Source organism: Oncorhynchus gorbuscha, linkage group LG01 (genome assembly GCF_021184085.1).
Source record: "Oncorhynchus gorbuscha isolate QuinsamMale2020 ecotype Even-year linkage group LG01, OgorEven_v1.0, whole genome shotgun sequence".
NCBI lineage: Eukaryota > Metazoa > Chordata > Actinopteri > Salmoniformes > Salmonidae > Oncorhynchus > Oncorhynchus gorbuscha.
Window position 1 is genome coordinate 24101959 of NC_060173.1, and position 17527 is coordinate 24119485.

A 17527-nucleotide genomic window follows, 5' to 3' on the forward strand; every position below is an offset into this window, starting at 1 on the left:
TTGAAAACAGAAGGGACCAGGTAGCATGTCCGGTGAAGAGGTCAGGGTTCCATAGCCGCAGGCAGAACAGTTGAAACTGGAGCAGCAGCACGACCAGGTGGACTGGGGACCGCAAAGGAGTCATCAGGCCAGGTAGTCCTGAGGCATGGTCCAAGTGCTAAGAGAGAGATTTCCACAAAATGAGGTGGAAACTGAGCTGCACTTTCTAACCTGCTGCCCAATGTTTGACCATATTAAAGAGACATATTTCCCTCAGATTACACAGATCCACAAAAACTCGAAAACCCTCCGATTTTGATAAACTCCCATATCTACTGAGTGAAATACCAGTGTGCCATCACAGCAGCTAGATTTGTGTTGCCACAAGAACAGGGCAACCAGTGAAGAACAAACACCATTGTAAATGCCACCCATATTTATGCTTATTTATTTCCCTTTTGTACTTTAACCATGTGTACATCGTTACAACACTGTATATATACACTGCTCAAAAAAACAAAGAGAACACTAAAATAACACATCCTAGATCTGAATGAATGAAATATTCTTATTAAATACTTTTTTCTTTACATAGTTGAATGTGCTGACAACAAAATCACACAAAAATGATCAATGGCAATCAAATCTATCAACCCATGGAGGTCTGGATTTGGAGTCACACTCAAAATTAAAGTGGAAAACCACACTACAGGCTGATCCAACTTTGATGTAATGTCCTTAAAGCAAGTCAAAATGAGGCTCAGTAATGTGTGTGGCCTCCACGTGCCTGTATGACCTCCCTACAATGCCTGGGCATGCTCCTGATGAGGTGGCGGATGGTCTCCTGAGGGATCTCCTCCCAGACCTGGACTAAAGCATCCGCCAACTCCTGGACATTCTGTGGTGCAACGTGGCGTTGGTGGATGGAGCGAGACATGATGTCCCAGATGTGCTCAATTGGATTCAGGTCTGGGGAACGGGCGGGCCAGTCCATAGCATCAATGCTTCCTTTTGCAGGAGCTGCTGACACACTCCAGCTACATTGTCTTGCATTAGGAGGAACCCAGGGCCAACTGCACCAGCATATGGTCTCACAAGGGGTCTGAGGATCTCATCTCGGTACCTAATGGCAGTCAGGCTACCTCTGGCAAGCACATGGCGGGCTGTGCGGCCCCCCAAAGAAATGCCACCCCACACCATGACTGACCCACCGCCAAACCGGTCATGCTGGAGGATGTTGCAGGCAGCAGAACGTTCTCCATGTCGTCTCCAGACTCTCACGTTTGTCACATGTGCTCAGTGTGAACCTGCTTTCATCTGTGAAGAGCACAGGGCGCCAGTGGCGAATTTTACAATCTTGGTGTTCTCTGGCAAATGCCAAACGTCCTGCACGGTGTTGGGCTGTAAGCACAAACCCCACCCGTGGACGTCGGGCCTTCATACCACCCTCATGGAGTCTGTTTCTGACCGTTTGAGCAGACACATGCACATTTTTGGCCTGCTGGAGGTCATTTTACAGGGCTCTGGCAGTGCTCCTCCTTGCACAACGGTGGAGGTAGCGGTCCTGCTGCTGGGTTGTTGCCCTCCTACGGCCTCCCCCACGTCTCCTGATGTACTGGCCTGTCTTCTGGTAGCGCCTCCATGCTCGGGACACCACGCTGACCTTCTTGCAAACCTTCTTGCTACAGCTCGCATTGATGTGCCATCAATGCGAGCTGTAGCAAGAAGGATGGATGAGCTGGACTACCTGGATGAGCTGCACTACCTGAGCCACTTGTGGGTTGTAGACTCATGCTACCACTAGAGTGAAAGCACCGCCAGCATTCAAAAGTGACCAAAACATCAGCCAGGAAGCATAGGAGCTGAGAAGTGGTCTGTGGTACCACCTGCAGAACCACTCCTTTATTGGGGGTGTCTTGCCAATTGCCTATAATTTCCACCTATTGTCTATTCCATTTGCACAACAGCATGTGAAATGTATTGTCAATAAGTGTTGCTTCCTAAGTGGACAGTTTCTAATTTCACAGAAGTGTGATTGATTGACTTGGAGTTACATTGTGTTGTTTATGTGTTCCCTTTATTTTTCTGAGCAGTGTGTATATGTGTGTATATATATATAATATATAATATGACATTTGTAATGTCTTTATTCTTTTGAACTTCTGTGAGTGTAGTGTTTACTGTTAATATACAAAAGTGAAATAAACAATAAAAATGATCTAATTCACTTGTTTTGGCAATGTTACTATATGTTTCCCATGCCAATAAAACCCCCTGAATTGAATTGAGAAAGAGAGAGAGAGAACTTAAATTCACACAGGACACCTGATAAGACAAGATAAATACTCCAGATGTAACAGACTGACCCTAGCCCCCCCGACACACAAACTATTGTAGCATAAATACTGGAGGCTGAGACAGGAGGGGTCGGGAGACACTGTGGCTCCGTCTGACGATACCACCGGACAGGGCCAAACAGACAATATATAACCCCACCCACTTTGCCAAAGCACAGCCCCCACGCCACTAGAGGGATATCTTCAACCACCAACTTAATATCCTGAGACAAGTCCAACTATAGCCCACAAAGATCTTCTCCATGGCACGAACCCAAGGGGGTCGCCAACCCAGACAGGAAGATCACGTAGAGAGCACCTGTAAGCCAGTGACTCAGCCCCCGTAATATGTTTGTAGGCAGAGAATCCCAGTAGAGAGAGGGGAACCGGCCAGGCAGAGACAGTAAGGGCGGTTCGTTGCTCCAGTGCTGTTCCGTTCACCTTCACACTCCTGGGCCAGACTACACTCAATCATAGGACCTACTGAAGAGATGAGTCTTCAAGAAAGACTTAAAGGTTGAGACCAAGTCTGCGTCTCTCACATGGATAGGCAGACCATTCCATAAAAATTGAGCTCTATAGGAGAATGCCCCGCCTCTCGAGGCCTGCATCTTGTGACCATAGCGTACGTGTAGGTATGTACAATGTTACTGTTACACACGCCTCTTGGAGGAGGGAACACAACACTCAACTCCCGTGGAGTGAAAGAGGTATGTGACTATAGGTGTGAGTAAGGATGACTGAGACAGAATATTACCGTTAACAGGGAATTTATTCCTTCGCATGGTAATTTGTGGAAAAGGGTCTGGACGGAACCAAAGCAACGAAAGTTAAAGAGCCCCCTCTCCTACCTTACCTACATACCCACAACTTACCTAACTAGCACCACCTGGCACACTAACCAAAATACAGGGAATGGTCCGCCCAGGTCTTACCTAGTGTGCATAGACAGAGTACATACTACGGGTATATGTATGCCTGCAGGCCTCTTGCCTAAGCACTCCCAGGGTGCCTCCCCCTCCCCCCTCGGGAACAAAAACAGAACAATTACAACCGTAAGTAAACAATTTCAATAATCAAAAACAGTCCTTTTGACATACACGTCTGCAGGACCGGCTACAAAATACTTTACAAAACCTGTCTCTGCGCAACAACCAACATAGGACATCCAAGAAGCTCTATCTGAGGAACAACCAACACAGGGCATACAAATAAGCTCTCTCCCTGAGCAAAGGAACACTGGCTTTTATACAGCTGGAGAAGGTGTCTGTAATGACAGATAGCTGTATTCTCTGGCGAGAGGGCGAGGTCAGCTCCAATTAGCAATGGGGCCGACCAATCAGCTGCTTGGGGGAATTTCCTGAAGCCATTTCCTGAAATAAATACACATACAACAACACATACAAACCAACAACACAGAAACTGGGGAACGTAACAGTTACATAGATGAAAAGATGCTGTCCTTGAAACAGTCTTGATATGTTCGTCAAAAGAGAGATCAGGGTCCAGAGTATCGCCGATGTCCTTCACAGTTTTATTTGAGTCAACTGAACAACCATTCAAGATAAATTGTCAGATTCAACAGAATATGTCTTTGTTTCTTGGGACCTAGAACTAACTAGCATCTCTGTTTTTGTCCGGGTTTAAAAGTAGAGCATTTGAAAAAGGTAAAATATATAGTAAAAACAATAGTGGTCCTAAAAAGGAGCCTTGAGGAACACCGAAATTTGTCAGAGGACAAACCATCTACAGAGACAAACTGATATCTTTCCGACAGATAAGATCGAAACCAGGCCAGAACTTGTCCGTGTAGACTAATTTGGGTTTCCAATCTCTCCAAAAGAATGTGGTGATTGATGGTATCAAAAGCAGCACTGTCTAGGAGCACGAGGACAGATGCTGAGCCTCAGTTTGACGCTGTTAAGTTACCACCTTCACAAGTGCAGTCTCAGTGCTATGATGGGGTCTAAAACCAGACTGAAGAATTTGGTGTATGTTGTTTGCCTTCAGGAAGGCAGTGAGCTGCTGCGCAACAGCCTTTTCTAACATTTTTGAGAGGCATGAGGGATTCGATATAGGCCAATCATTTTTTTTTTTTTTTCTGGGTCAAGGTTTGGCTTTTTCAAGAGAGGCTTTATTGGTACACTTCTGGTGGATAGAGAGTCTTTTATTATGTTCAATATAGGAGGGCCAAGCACAGGAAGCAGCTCTTTTCAGTAGTTTAGTTGGAATAGGGTCTAGTATGCAGCTTGAAGGTTTAGAGGCCATGATTATTTTAATCAATGTGTCAAGAGATATAGTACTAAAACACTTGAGTGTCTCCCTTGGTCCTAGGTCCTGGCAATGTTGTGCAGATTCAGGACAACTGAGCTTTGGAGAAATACGCAGATTTAAAGAGGAGTCCGTAATTTGCTTTCTAATGATCCTGATGTTTTCGTCAAAGAAGTTCATGAATTTATCACTGCTGAAGTGAAAGCTATCCTCTCTTGGGGAATGCTGCTTTTTAGTTAACTTTGCGACCGTATCAAAAATACATTTTGGATTCTTCTTATTTTCCTCAATTAAGTTGGAAAAATAGAATGATCAAGCAGCAGTGAGGGCTCTTCGATACTACACGATACTGTCTTTTCAAGCTAGTCGGAAGACTTCCAGTTTGGTGTGGCGCCATTTCGTTCCAATTCTCTGGACGCTTGCTTCAGAGCTCAGGTATTTTCTGTATACCAGGGAGCTAGTTTCTTATGATAAATGTTTTTAGGGGTGTGACTGCATCTAGGGTATTTCGCAAGGTTGAATTGAGTTCCTCAGGTGGTTAACTGATTTTTGTACTCTGATGTCCTTGGGTACGTGGAGGGAGTCTGGAAGGGCTTCTAGGAATCTTTGGGTAGTCTTAGAATTTATAGCACGGATTTTGATGATCCTTGGTTGGGGTCTGAGCAGATTATTTGTTGCGATTGCAAATGTAATAAAATGGTGGTCCGATAGTCCAGGATTATGAGGAAAAACATTGAGATCGACAACATTTATTCCACGGGACAAAACTAGGTCCAGAGTATGACTGTGGCAGTGAGTAGGTCCTTAGACATGTTGGACAAAACCCACTGAGTCGATGATGGCTCTGAAAGCCTTTTGGAGTGGGTCTGGGGACTTTTCCATGTGAATATTAAAGTCACCAAAAATTAGAATAACATCTGCTATGACAAGATCCGATAGGAATTCAGGGAACTCTGTGAGGAACGCTGTATATGGCCCAGGAGGCCTGTAAACAGGGTCAAGGTTTGCCTAGTGCCTAGTGGTTAGAGTGTTGGACTAGTAACCGGAAGGTTGTGAGTTCAAACCCCCGAGCTGACAAGGTACAAATCTGTCGTTCTGCCCCTGAACAGGCAGTTAACCCACTGTTCCCAGGCCGTCATTTAAAATAAGAATGTGTTCTTAACTGACTTGCCTGGTTAAATAAAGGTTAAAAAACAAACAGTAGCTATAGAAAGTGATTGAGTAGGCTGCATAGTTTTCATGACTAGAAGCTCAAAAGATGAAAATGTCTTCTTTTTTTTGTAAATTGAAATTTGCTATTGTAGATGTTAGCAACACCTCCGCCTTTGCGGGATGCACAGGGGATATGGTCACTAGTGCAACCAGAAAGAGAGGCCTTGTTTAACACCAAATTAATCAGGCTTCAGCCATGTTCCAGTCAGGCCAATCACATTAAGATTATGACCAGTGATTAGTTCATTGACTATAACTGCCTTGGAAGTGAGGGATCGAACATTAAGTAGCCCTATTTTGAGATGTGAGATATCACAATCTCTTTCAATAATGACAGGAATGGAGGTCTTTATTCCAGTGAGATTGCTAAGGCGAACACCGCCATGTTTAGTTTTGCCCAACCTAGATCGAGGCACAGACAAGGCCTCAATGGGGATAGATGAGCTGACTACACTGACTGTGCTAGTGGCAGACTCCACTATGCTGGCAGGCTGGCTAACAGCCTGCTGCCTGGCCTGCACCCTATTTAATTGTGGAGCTAGGAGAGTTAGAGCCCTGTCTATGTTCATAGATAAGATGAGAGCACCCCTCCAGCTAGGATGGAGTCTGTCTCTCCTCAGCAGGCCAGGCTTGGTCCTGTTTGTGGGTGAGTCCCAGAATTTGTAGATAATTGGCCCTCTATCTTTTGGGAGGGGCAGAAAACATTTTTCAACCAGCGATTGAGTTGTGAGACTCTGCTGTAGAGCTCATCACTCCCCCTAATTGGGAGGGCGCCAGAGACAATTACTCGATGCCGACACATCTTTCTAGCTGATTTACACGCTGAAGCTATGTTGCACTTGGTGACCTCTGACTGTTTCATTCTAACGTCGTTGGTGCCGACATGGATAACAATATCCCTCCCTCGAAGTAATCACTGATTAGACATAACAGTACAGGGGAAAGTCATGAGATGAGCCCTTGTGTTCACATGTCCAATCATATCTAGTCAATGATTACGTCAAGGAAGGAAGTAAGGTTGGAAGGATGCACTTTTAGAGAATTCCTAGTAATGCCTCATCTCTCCTGTCCTTATAGGAGCTGAATAAGAGCCAGGCATGTGTAGAGGAGCAGGGCCGGAGGCTGCAAGAGAGACATGAGCAGTGTGGCCAGCTGGAGGCCAGTTTGAAGGAGGTCAAAGACAAACTACTGACCTCAGAACAGTGCATAGAGCAACTGGGGGGACGGGCCAAGGTCAGTTACATGCACGCGCTTACACGCGCACACGTGGAGTTCCTTGCACTGTGTGTATTACCGTTACACATTTCATACATTTTTGCATGCAGATTTTTGTTTCTTACGATATGAACTGGGTTTTAGCTCATACACACATCTTGGTATCAGGTTTGCAGTAGAGACTGGGAGTCACTGTGATGTCTCTGAAATGTCAGTTTTGTGTGACAGAAAGCGGAGGCGGAGGGGGTGGAGCTGAGGGCGGCCCGGGAGCAGACTCAGCAGGAAGTGCAGAATCTCCAGAAGCAGGGGTCAGAGGTCAAGGGAAAACTGAAGGAGCTGGGTCGCCTATTAGAGACTGAGAAGGCCGGGTAAGAACTAAGTAGAGCTTTTTGATGCTGTCGCAGTCAGGTTACCATTCCGGCAGACACAATGACAAGGTCAAAGTTCAACATACCATCTCTCGTCAACAAGGAAAATGACCATTGCAGCAACAGTCTATAGGCTGTTCACCTAAATATAAATTAAGTATGGTTCTGGCTACTGACAATAAACCAAGCTTATTTCCTTTTTGTTGGTCATTGATCCACATCCAGTACTCTTTGTGACTGGTCTCTGCTTCTCTCAGGGCTGCTGTGTTACAGGAGGAGCTGAAGAGAAAGACTGACTCCCTGAGCGACACGCGGCAGCAGCTGGAGCGCTGTGAGCAGGAGAAGACCTCCCTCCAGGACAGCCTGGACAAGCTAGCCCAGGAGGGGCAGGTGCGGCAGGCCGAGCTGGACAGAAAAGCACAGGGTTTGGCTGGAGACCTCCAGAAGGCCATGCAGGAGAAGGAGGCCCAGGTGAAAGAGCTGGCAGCAGCCAACAACGGTCTGGCTAAAGCCTCCAAGGCCCTGAAGGAGAGCCAGAGCCAATTGGACAAGGAGAGGAGGAGCAGCAAGATAGTCTTGGAGGAGAAGGTGGGTTTAGTGTGGTGTAGCGTGGTTGACCTCGATGTGGGAGGTACAGACTGCAACATAAAGGGTTCCGGTAGCTTCTTGGGTCCGTATTCATTAAGGGTCCCAGAGTGGGAATGCTCATCGAGGATCAGTTTTGCCTTTTAGATCAAAATGAATAAGATTGCATGGACAGGGGGGACCAGATCGAAGATCAGCACTCTTACTCTTGGATCCTTTATGAATAGGGGCCCTGTTTTTCTCAAATTTGTGTTGGTGTCAGTATTATCACCAAAAGTATATTAGTCTAGACTAGGTCAAATCTAACAGTACATATGTGTAAATGTTTCAGGAGAAGTCCCATGAGATGGCCAGACAGGAGCTGCTGAATGCCACAAAGGCCACCACCAAGGAGATGGCAGAGGTCAAAGGGCAGCTGGAGAATATCAGAGAGGTAAGCAGCCCATAGACATGAATACAGGGTCCTATTCATTAGGAACAAAATGAAAGAAGAAAAAAAATGAATGAAACAAGGAGGGACTACTTGAATTAGTCCAATATGAAACACACTAAATATTTTGCTATGGTGTGCCCTAATGAACACGACACAGGCCTGATTGTCCATGCTCTCACAAAAGGTTTCATTTTGTGTCTGACTGGCAGGCAGAGAAAGGGTTGAAGATGCAGCTGACTGTATTAACAGAGCAGCACACCGAGACCCAGGAGGCCCTGAAAGAGAAGGAGAAAGGGGTGCAGCAACTGCAGACACAGCTGAAGACAGCCCAGGGGTCCTTCAACCAGGAAAATAAGAAACTGGAGAGCCAAGTGAGCGAGCTGCAAGGAGCACATGCCAGGAAGGTAAGAAGACACACACACACACACTTAATTCCATGCTTCTCCATGTTTTGGACTAAATGTGTGTATTCCAGGCTGAGGAGGAGGGTCGTCTGAAGGAGCAGGTGTCAGGCCTGGGCCAGGAGCTGAGTTCTGAGAGGACCAGAACAACTGAGCTGCAGAAGGCCCTAGAGCAGAGTCAGGAGGGTCTGGCCAAGATGCAGTCTGACTACTATGGCAAGGAGTCAGAGGTGTCATCTCTCAGACAGGACCTCGCGGTGAGTGGATGAACATGCAGGCATAGAAATGGAATTACTAGAATGGACATTCTCATCCAATTATATTTCTATGGATGCAGGACAGGGTCAATGGCAGTTGGACAATAATATTAATTGTATGAGGAGAGACATTTTGTGCGAGTGAAGAATATATGTGAGAAGACCAAGGTAGTTCAATGGAGAGACCATAATCAGACCGCATGGAAATATATATTTTTTACCTTTTATTTAACTAGGCAAGTCAGTTAAGAACAAATTCTTATTTTCAATGACGGCCTAGGAACAGTGGGTTAACTGCCTGTTCAGGGGCAGAACGACAGATTTGTACCTTTTAATTTTTTAATTTTACCTTTATTTAACCAGGCAAGTCAGTTAAGAACATATTCTTATTTTCAATGACGGCCTGGGAACAGTGGGTTAACTGCCTGTTCAGGGGCAGAACGACAGATTTGTACCTTGTCAGCTCGGGGGTTTGAACTCAACCTTCCGGTTACTAGTCCAACGCTCTAACCACTAGGCTACCCTGCCGCCCCAAATTGATCATCAACATCAGACACTGCCTAACCAACTACCAGGACACCATAGGTGTAGGATCATGCAAAACATAGCATTTTAAACTTTTTACATAATGCTAATCTAGTTTGCAAGTATGGAATGCACACACAAGTATGTGACCTGAGTCTGTTGGCTGTGTTTGTATGAACTGTGTGCTGTATGTGACCCAAGCCTGTGTGTACTCTGTCCAGGCGTCTGAGGAGAGGCTGACCCTGTCCCAGGAGGAGTTGGCTGCTAACCGGACCCAGCTGACTGGTCTGGAGGGGCAGGTCCAGGAAGTGGAGGCTGCCCGGACCTCCCTGAAGCAGGAGCTTGCCAAACGGGACCAGAGGCTGGGCCAGCAGGAGACAGCCCTCAAAGAGCTGCAGAAAAATCAGGTCAGACCCAGGATCGTGTTCAAACAGCATCTGAGTTTCCTGTCCAGATAATCGGGTTCATTGTGGTCTAAAAGGCTAAACTAATCCTTGATAAGAGCCAGGAGTGAAGACTCCGACTCTATGTCTGACTGGGGGGTGTCCCGATTGGATTTGTCTAATGAATCTCTTGTTATAGTTGTTGTAAATCTTTTTCCAACCCATAGTCAGTGTCATGATATTTGGGGACTTTGATGCATATCAGACCTGGTCTCCTTCCCAAATGGGACTTAGGGTGTGAGTTGTATGGTTGTTCTCCTCATGCTGTAACCCCCTCCCCTCCCCCACACAGGGTGTGACCCAGGAGGAGCTGCAGAAGGAGAGGCGCAGAGTGAAGGAGTTGAACCAGACTAAGGCTGCCCTAGAGAAGGACACAACCAGACTGGGTTCTGAGCTGAAGGCACTCGGGGAGAGGAGTGAGAAGGTGAGATCCTCCTTATCCAGAGATTTACAAGGGGTCCATTGAGTGGAAGATGGAGGGGTTGATTCGGAATTGAACCAACTGAATCCCATATCAACCCCTATCCCCTAGGTACTACTGTAGATCTGCGATGATTGGATAGGTGTCAGCAAAAGTTTGACAATTCCATCATATTGCTTACACCTATTCACCACACCCCTTCTCTTCTCCCCCCCAGGAGTTGAAGGAGCTTGGGGAGGCCAAGCAGTTGTTGATCCAGCAGAAGCTGGAGGTGCAGGGCCATGTGGAGGAGGTGCAGGCAGCCCTGGAGCAGGAGAAAACCCTGCACCAGGTCACCAGGGACAGTGTTACCCAGAGAGAGGAGAAGTCTCGGGTGGAGGTCCAGGAGGTCCAGGCCCAGCTGGTACGCTTAGTTGTTTACCTACCTACTAACATTCCAGAGGGCATCAACACTTATTAAAGCAGCTACATGTGATGTTTGACATTGAAGTGCTATTTGCTGGTGGAACACCTCCAGTGTTTTTAAATGCTGTGCTTTGTAGACACCATGCAGGCTCTTTTTGTAATTTGCTGTGTTTCAGTAATGTGTGGTGGTGTCTTTTAGGTATCATCACTCTGATGATTTGTAGATCTCCTGTAGGTGTGGCTTTTCTCCTCTAAACTTCTAAATCCCTTGTCATCTCTTTCCCGCTTCCTCTTCCCCATCCCCCACCCCTCCCCAGGCGTCAGAACGTAAAGTCCGGGAGGAACAGGCGAAGCGGGGAGAGGAGGCAGAGGCGCGGCTGGGCCTGCAGGTGACTGCGCTCAACGAGAATGTGGCCACGCTGAAGAGGGAGTGGCAGGGCAGCCAGCGGCGCTGTGGCGAACTGGAGAAGCAGACTGATGAACTGCGGGGCGAGATCGCTGTGCTCGAGGCCACCGTGCAGAACAACCAGGACGAGAGGCGTGCGCTTCTGGAGAGGTGAGGGTGTGAAGTTGTCTTCAGAATTGCTACCGCTAATGTTGTGGTTTTACCAGAAACTATAATGTAGCTAGAAATCACCTAGATCTCCCCTCATGGATGTCGTTCAAATCAAAATGTATTTGTCGCATGCTTCGTAAACAGTCAAATGCTTACTTACGGACCCTTCCCAAACAGCGTGCAAAAGAGCACATAGCCTATCCAGCAAGGTGTCAGAGAGAACTGGTTTCCAGTAGTTTTGTTTTGCTTAAAATGACACAACTAGGTTCCAGTTTAATAACGTTTACTTTACCTTATTTCCACAGTACATGGTTGTCATTGCGCTCAGGGCAGGTACATCCACAGTGAGGCAACCGCGCAGGCGTACTAGTAACAGTAACAGACATTTTGGAATACTTAAAACATGTACTTAATAGTTTGTAATGCAGCAGATGATGCGTTGGAGGTGGTTTTCGTTGTTTTCTCTCTTTCTTTCCCTGTACTAGCTCTTTCTCTCACTCTATCCTTTTTTTCTCTCTCCTCTTATGGTAGCTTTTAGCCTTTCACCATTGTGACTGTGTAATGGTTGTGTTTCAGGTGTGTGAAGGGTGAGGGGGAGTTGGAGAAACTGCAGTCCAAAGTGGTGGAGATGCGTAGAAAACTGGATGATACAACCGCTGCCATGCAGGAGCTGGGCAGAGAAAACCAGTCACTACAGGTAACCATGCAGGACACATAACGCCATGTTAGACACGTGTATTATGACTTCATTTGCATCGTTCTATGTGACCTGTAGCTGAACTAGACAATAAAACACAGTACACATACACCAGTCTACATGTATTTTATTAGGATCCCCATTAGCTGTTGCCAAGGCAGCAGCTACTCTTCCTGGGGTCCAAATGTATTAGTCCCAACAGTCCACAGCCGTGGAGCCATTATAGTCTGACGACCCATTATTACATAATTTACTCATCTCATTTAATTGTTAAGCCGTGGACGTGTCAAAATCTCCTGCACAGCTCTGCTAGTTAGAACTCTTTAGGACTTGTTCAATGGGTATTTAAAGTCAATCGAGCTGTGTGTGTTAGTGTGTACATGCCTGTTTGTATAGGTGCAGACGTGCAGTGGAGCTGGTTTTCCAGTGTGAATGTATATGGTTTAACCCCTCTCTCTCCCTGTCCCCATCTGTAGATAAAGCAGTCACAGTCTCTTACCAGGAAGTGGGCGGAGGACCACGAGGTACAGAACTGCATGGCCTGTGGGAAGGGCTTCTCTCTCGCCATCAGGAAAGTGAGTTGTGTTGCATGTCGGTCTGTTCATCTGGGTTGTGTACATGTTCAGAAAACCTTTTCAAATGTTTTGCAATGGAAAATGTGTTATTTTCTAATGAACACGACCATGGTGAAGGAGGTGACGCAAAGGAGTTATAAAAAGTGTTATATCATCATGATAGACTCTCTACTCTTCCCCCCCCAGCACCACTGCAGACACTGTGGCAACATCTTCTGTGCAGAGTGCTCTGCCAAGAACGCTCTCACACCCTCCTCCAAGAAGCCTGTGCGGGTGTGTGAGACGTGCTTCGAAGATCTCCAGGGTTGACACCTCTCTCTCTCGGCCTCCTGGCCCCGCCAGTGACAGCATATCTCATCGTTTCCTACGTGACCATTCTTACAAACGGACTCAGAAATCAACACCTGTCTCTCTGACTTCATGGACCATTGGAACCAATCAGACCTACTGTGCTGATTGGATGGGAGTGCAGAAGAAGGGGCCACCGTCACTGAATGGGCCAGGGCCAGTGGTCTTAGTAAGGGGGGTAGCTGGGGTCTCGGTGTCACACAAGATGGGAATATGATGGAAGAAGCACAGCAGACAAGCCAGAGCTATGGGATGGGATGGGCCAAATCTGTATAGTGCCTTTGCCACTTATGAGGCCGGCTGGTTGGTCAGAGAGTGGTAACGGAGAGAGCTCAACAGCACTATCCATCTTTACTCTACATGTCTAGCTTGGATGGCGGCCATCTTGGTTTGGCATCGTTAGCATCTTTTAACGTTTAGGAAGACGAGGGGGTTGACTGTAAGTATACGTTGGGTCTAGAAGGGTTGTGAAGGCAGGTGGAAGAAAGGGGTTAAATACCGAACAGGTTAAGTTGTTTTAACAAAAGGATATAGAGTTACGTTAAAGGGTTGAAAGCAGTGGTTCTGTTTGTTTTAGGATAAGTATTTTGTTAATGACCAAAGAATGTCCATCTGGAGTAGTCCAAATGTCCTGAGATGGTAGGATATTAGGCAAAATGGAAAGCTTGGATTTTTCTTTACCTTAATTTAATCTCAATTACTTTTTAAATCTAGCTGAAAGCTTTGAGTTTTTTACTTTTAAAGTCCTACATTTTTATCATAAATTCAGACATGCTTGAACATGGCTGGCATTTATAATGTACATCAGATTTTTTTTTTCAATGCTGCTCATGTTTTCTACTAAACGTAATGAAGACTGTTTTGCACCGTCGTTGATCTCTTGTAAACAACCTGCTTGTGGTGGTGATTTGTCATTGATTGCAAACGTGATGTGATCCACGTGGTTGTGGTGGTTTCTGTCGTCTGTATCCCATTCAACATCATGACTACTTACTGCAGGAGCTGTGTATGCTCTGCTTTGAAGCAATAACTGTCTGCGTGGATCTTTGTGTGTGTGTGTGCGTGTGTGTGGTGTTTTAGGAATGATGTGTGTGTGTAGGGTGGCAGTGTTGTCTGTCTATATAGCACCTCTACAGTGGTTTAAACTTTGGTCTGTGGACCACCAGGGTACTGTGTTATTTCATTTTTATTCTATATTTCTTTCTATAATAATAGTTGGGAGTATTAAAGGGGGACTGAACCTCCTGATTTAGCCTCGGTTTCAGTTCTCCTCATAAGGAAATGCAACTGTGAATAAGATTTGTGTCTTGGAGGCATGCTTTTGTGTGTGTTTGTGTGTGTGTGTGTGTGTGTGTGTGTGTGTGTGTGTGTGTGTGTGTGTGTGTGTGTGTGTGTGTGTGTGTGTGTGTGTGTGTGTGTGTGTGTCCGAACGTGGGAAGCCTTTGTACTTTCACTATGCCTAAACCGTACACACTTATAGTCACTCACCCTTCTAGATGACTTGAAACAGTCAAACCAGGTCTTATGGCCTAGACGAGCTAGCAAGCTAGCCAACGTCTTTGCCAATTAGCTTCAGCCGGCCGGTGTGCAACCATGAAAAGTTGGTTTGACTTTGGATGGACCGTCAATAAATTACACAATGTAAATGGGACAATATTTTCATGTTGCACATCTTTTAGTTGTCTCATTAAAAGCTTTCAATATTTTTGTATATGAATTTCTAGGATTTTAAATTGGTTTTAGGTTCATTGAAATGTAGAAATATTTACTTTTTATTTAATTTTTTACATTGTTCCGTATACATTGTGCAATTTACTGATTCGCGGATGGTGGGCCTCGAGCTTTTGGCGGTTATTTAGTGGGAACCGCTGCTCTATAGTATGCATGGTGGCTGTTAAAACCTTCGCTCTACAACACTTGGACGTGTCAATGTTGATTTACGCTAACTGCAAACTCTTTACCACCAGTCAAATAGAACTGATAACACTGTAAAAAATGTCATCCTCATTCAAGTATTCTTATTTTCTTTCTGACAAGCTCTTAATGCTGATTGAACTGCTCCTGCATTGTCTGGTCAATCCGCAATATATGATTGTATTAACATTTTGTGAGTGACTTGTTTGTGTGGAGTGGTTAGCTGTCTGGGTTCTGGTTTGCTGTCCGGCTAGCAATCTGCCTGTGTCCGGCGAGCTTAACATCCTTTACTCTCTCTACAGTCCTTCCTCCAGAGAATATATATGCCATTTAGCAGACACTTTTCCAAAGCAACTTAACCATTTGTACACATATTTTACGTATATGGGTGGCCCTGGGAATCGAACACACTGCCCTGGCGTTACAAGCGACATGCTCTACTAACTGAGCTACAAAGGACCACCCAGAAGGTCATCCATAAACACATGGCTTTGTACCAGGTCACTTTGATCAAGTAGTCTCATGTGTTAGTCTCCATCTCTGCATTACATTGGTTTGGTATCGTCTACCTCAGATTGACACAGGCATATAAATAGTACTATGGTTAACCTGAAAGATCACGAAAGTATTCATTCTCTGCTGGCCTATCCATACAGATCAAGTTCCCCAGCTTGCGATGGGTGTCGTTACTAAAGGCCAAGAGTTTGGCGGTTTAGGCTTCACCACTTTTATCCTACTCTGGGTTAAGAGCCCACACATCAGATAGTGTCTGAGTCCCAACCTCTCTCTCTCAGTGCCATGGTGTCACTCCGTGAGGAAGACACAAATATTGCCCCACTAACTATCACCCCATTCTACCCCTACAGTTGAGCGATAGTCACCAACCCTGGTTCTGGAGAGAGCTACACTGTGTGCAGGCTTTTGTTCCAGCCCAGCACTAGCACCTGTTCATATCAATTTCTCATTAAGACATTAATCAGTTGAAACTGTTATTTCAGTGCTCGGCTGAAACAAATACCCCCCCTGTAGGGTTTACCATCTTACTGTATGACATTATCACACACTAATACCTGGCTGTTGTATTATCTTTGTAAAATTGTAATTTTCTTATGGATGAAAATGAAGGAGAGAAATTATGTTAAAAAACACTTGTAATGTAAAAGAAAAATCCATAATTGTCTTACTGAATTCATTTTAGTGAATGGTACTACTACACTAATCTGTGTCTTGTTTCACGTGGATGTCGGTCATCGTCATGCATGATGTATCGATTGGCTTTATAGTGCACATTCTTCTTTCTCCACTTTGGAGGATACCATGGTCCTGTTCATATACTTTAGGAATGTCTTTACTCATTTCCTTCAGGTAAGCACAGAACTGTAAGTGGATGGATAGGTGAAAAGGGTTATGACCCTTTCACTTCCACCTATCCAACCAATTGAGATCTGTGACTACTTCAAGGAAGGTAGGAAGGATGAATTTCTGGAGTATTGTAACAGAGGCCCATATGTAGTGGTTGTGCCTTAAGTCAACGTCTTGTTTGTCAGGCTCTCTGTCACAGTGACAGTCGGGAACCCTGTGTTCTCTAAGAACACTGCCACCACAGACTACAGTTGAGGTCGGAAGTTTACATTCACCTTAGCCAAATACATTTAAACTGAGTTTTTTTTTCACATTTCCTGACATTTAATCCTATTAACAATTCCCTGTCTTAGGTCAGTTGGGATCATCACTTTATTTTAAGAATGTGAAATGTCAGAATAATAGTAGAGATTTATTTCAGCATTTTATTTATTTCATCACATTCTCAGTGGGTCAGAAGTTTACATACTCAATTAGTATTTGGTAGCGTTGACTTTAAATTGTTTATCTTCGGTCAAACGTTTCAGGTAGCCTTCCACAAGCTTCCCACAATAAGTTAGGTGAATTTTGGCCCATTCCTCCTGACAAAGCTGGTGTAACTGAGTCAGGTTTGTAGGCCTCCTTCCGCGCACACGCTTTTCCAATTCTACCCACAATTTTTAGACAGAATTGAGGTCATGGCTTTGTGATGGCCACTCCAATACCTTGACTTTGTTGACTTTGTTGACTTTGGAAGTGTGCTTGGGGTCATTGTCCATTTGGAAGACCCATTTGCGACCAAGCTTTAACTTCCTGACTGATGTCGCTTGAATATATCCACATAATTTTCCTGCCTCATGATGCCATCTATTTTGTGAAGTGCACCAGTCCCTCCTGCAGAAAAGCATCCCCACAACATGATGCTGCCACCCCTGTGCTTCACGATTGGGATGGTGTTCTTCGGCTTGCCAGCTTCCCCCTTTTTCCTCCAAACATAATGATGGTCATTATGGCCAAACAGTTCTATTTTTGTTTCATCAGACCAGAGGACATTTCTCCAAAAAGTACGTGGTCCCCATGTGCAGTTGCAAACTGTAGTCTGGCTTTTTTATGGCAGGTTTGGAGCAGTGGCTTCTTCCTTGCTGAACGGCCTTTCAGGTTATGTGGATATAGATACTTTTGTACCCATTTCCTCCAGCATCTTCACAAGGTCCTTTGCTGTTCTGGGATTGATTTGCACTTTTC

The 17527-nt window shown here is 45.4% G+C and overlaps 1 protein-coding gene across 1 annotated transcript in view; it reads left to right on the forward strand.

Moving 5' to 3' along the window:
* LOC124035099 (early endosome antigen 1-like) overlaps window positions 1–15130 on the forward strand; it is a 48720-nt gene extending 33590 nt beyond the window's left edge. The window contains exons 17-29 of the mRNA XM_046348521.1: window positions 6876–7031; window positions 7242–7381; window positions 7639–7969; window positions 8298–8399; window positions 8609–8803; window positions 8875–9057; window positions 9804–9989; window positions 10318–10449; window positions 10664–10849; window positions 11169–11407; window positions 11984–12104; window positions 12581–12679; window positions 12866–15130. Of these exons, the coding sequence (XP_046204477.1) occupies window positions 6876–7031; window positions 7242–7381; window positions 7639–7969; window positions 8298–8399; window positions 8609–8803; window positions 8875–9057; window positions 9804–9989; window positions 10318–10449; window positions 10664–10849; window positions 11169–11407; window positions 11984–12104; window positions 12581–12679; window positions 12866–12988 (2193 nt within the window). The 3' untranslated portion in view covers window positions 12989–15130. The remainder of the gene's footprint in view (window positions 1–6875; window positions 7032–7241; window positions 7382–7638; window positions 7970–8297; window positions 8400–8608; window positions 8804–8874; window positions 9058–9803; window positions 9990–10317; window positions 10450–10663; window positions 10850–11168; window positions 11408–11983; window positions 12105–12580; window positions 12680–12865) is intronic.
* Window positions 15131–17527: the final 2397 nt, after the last annotated feature.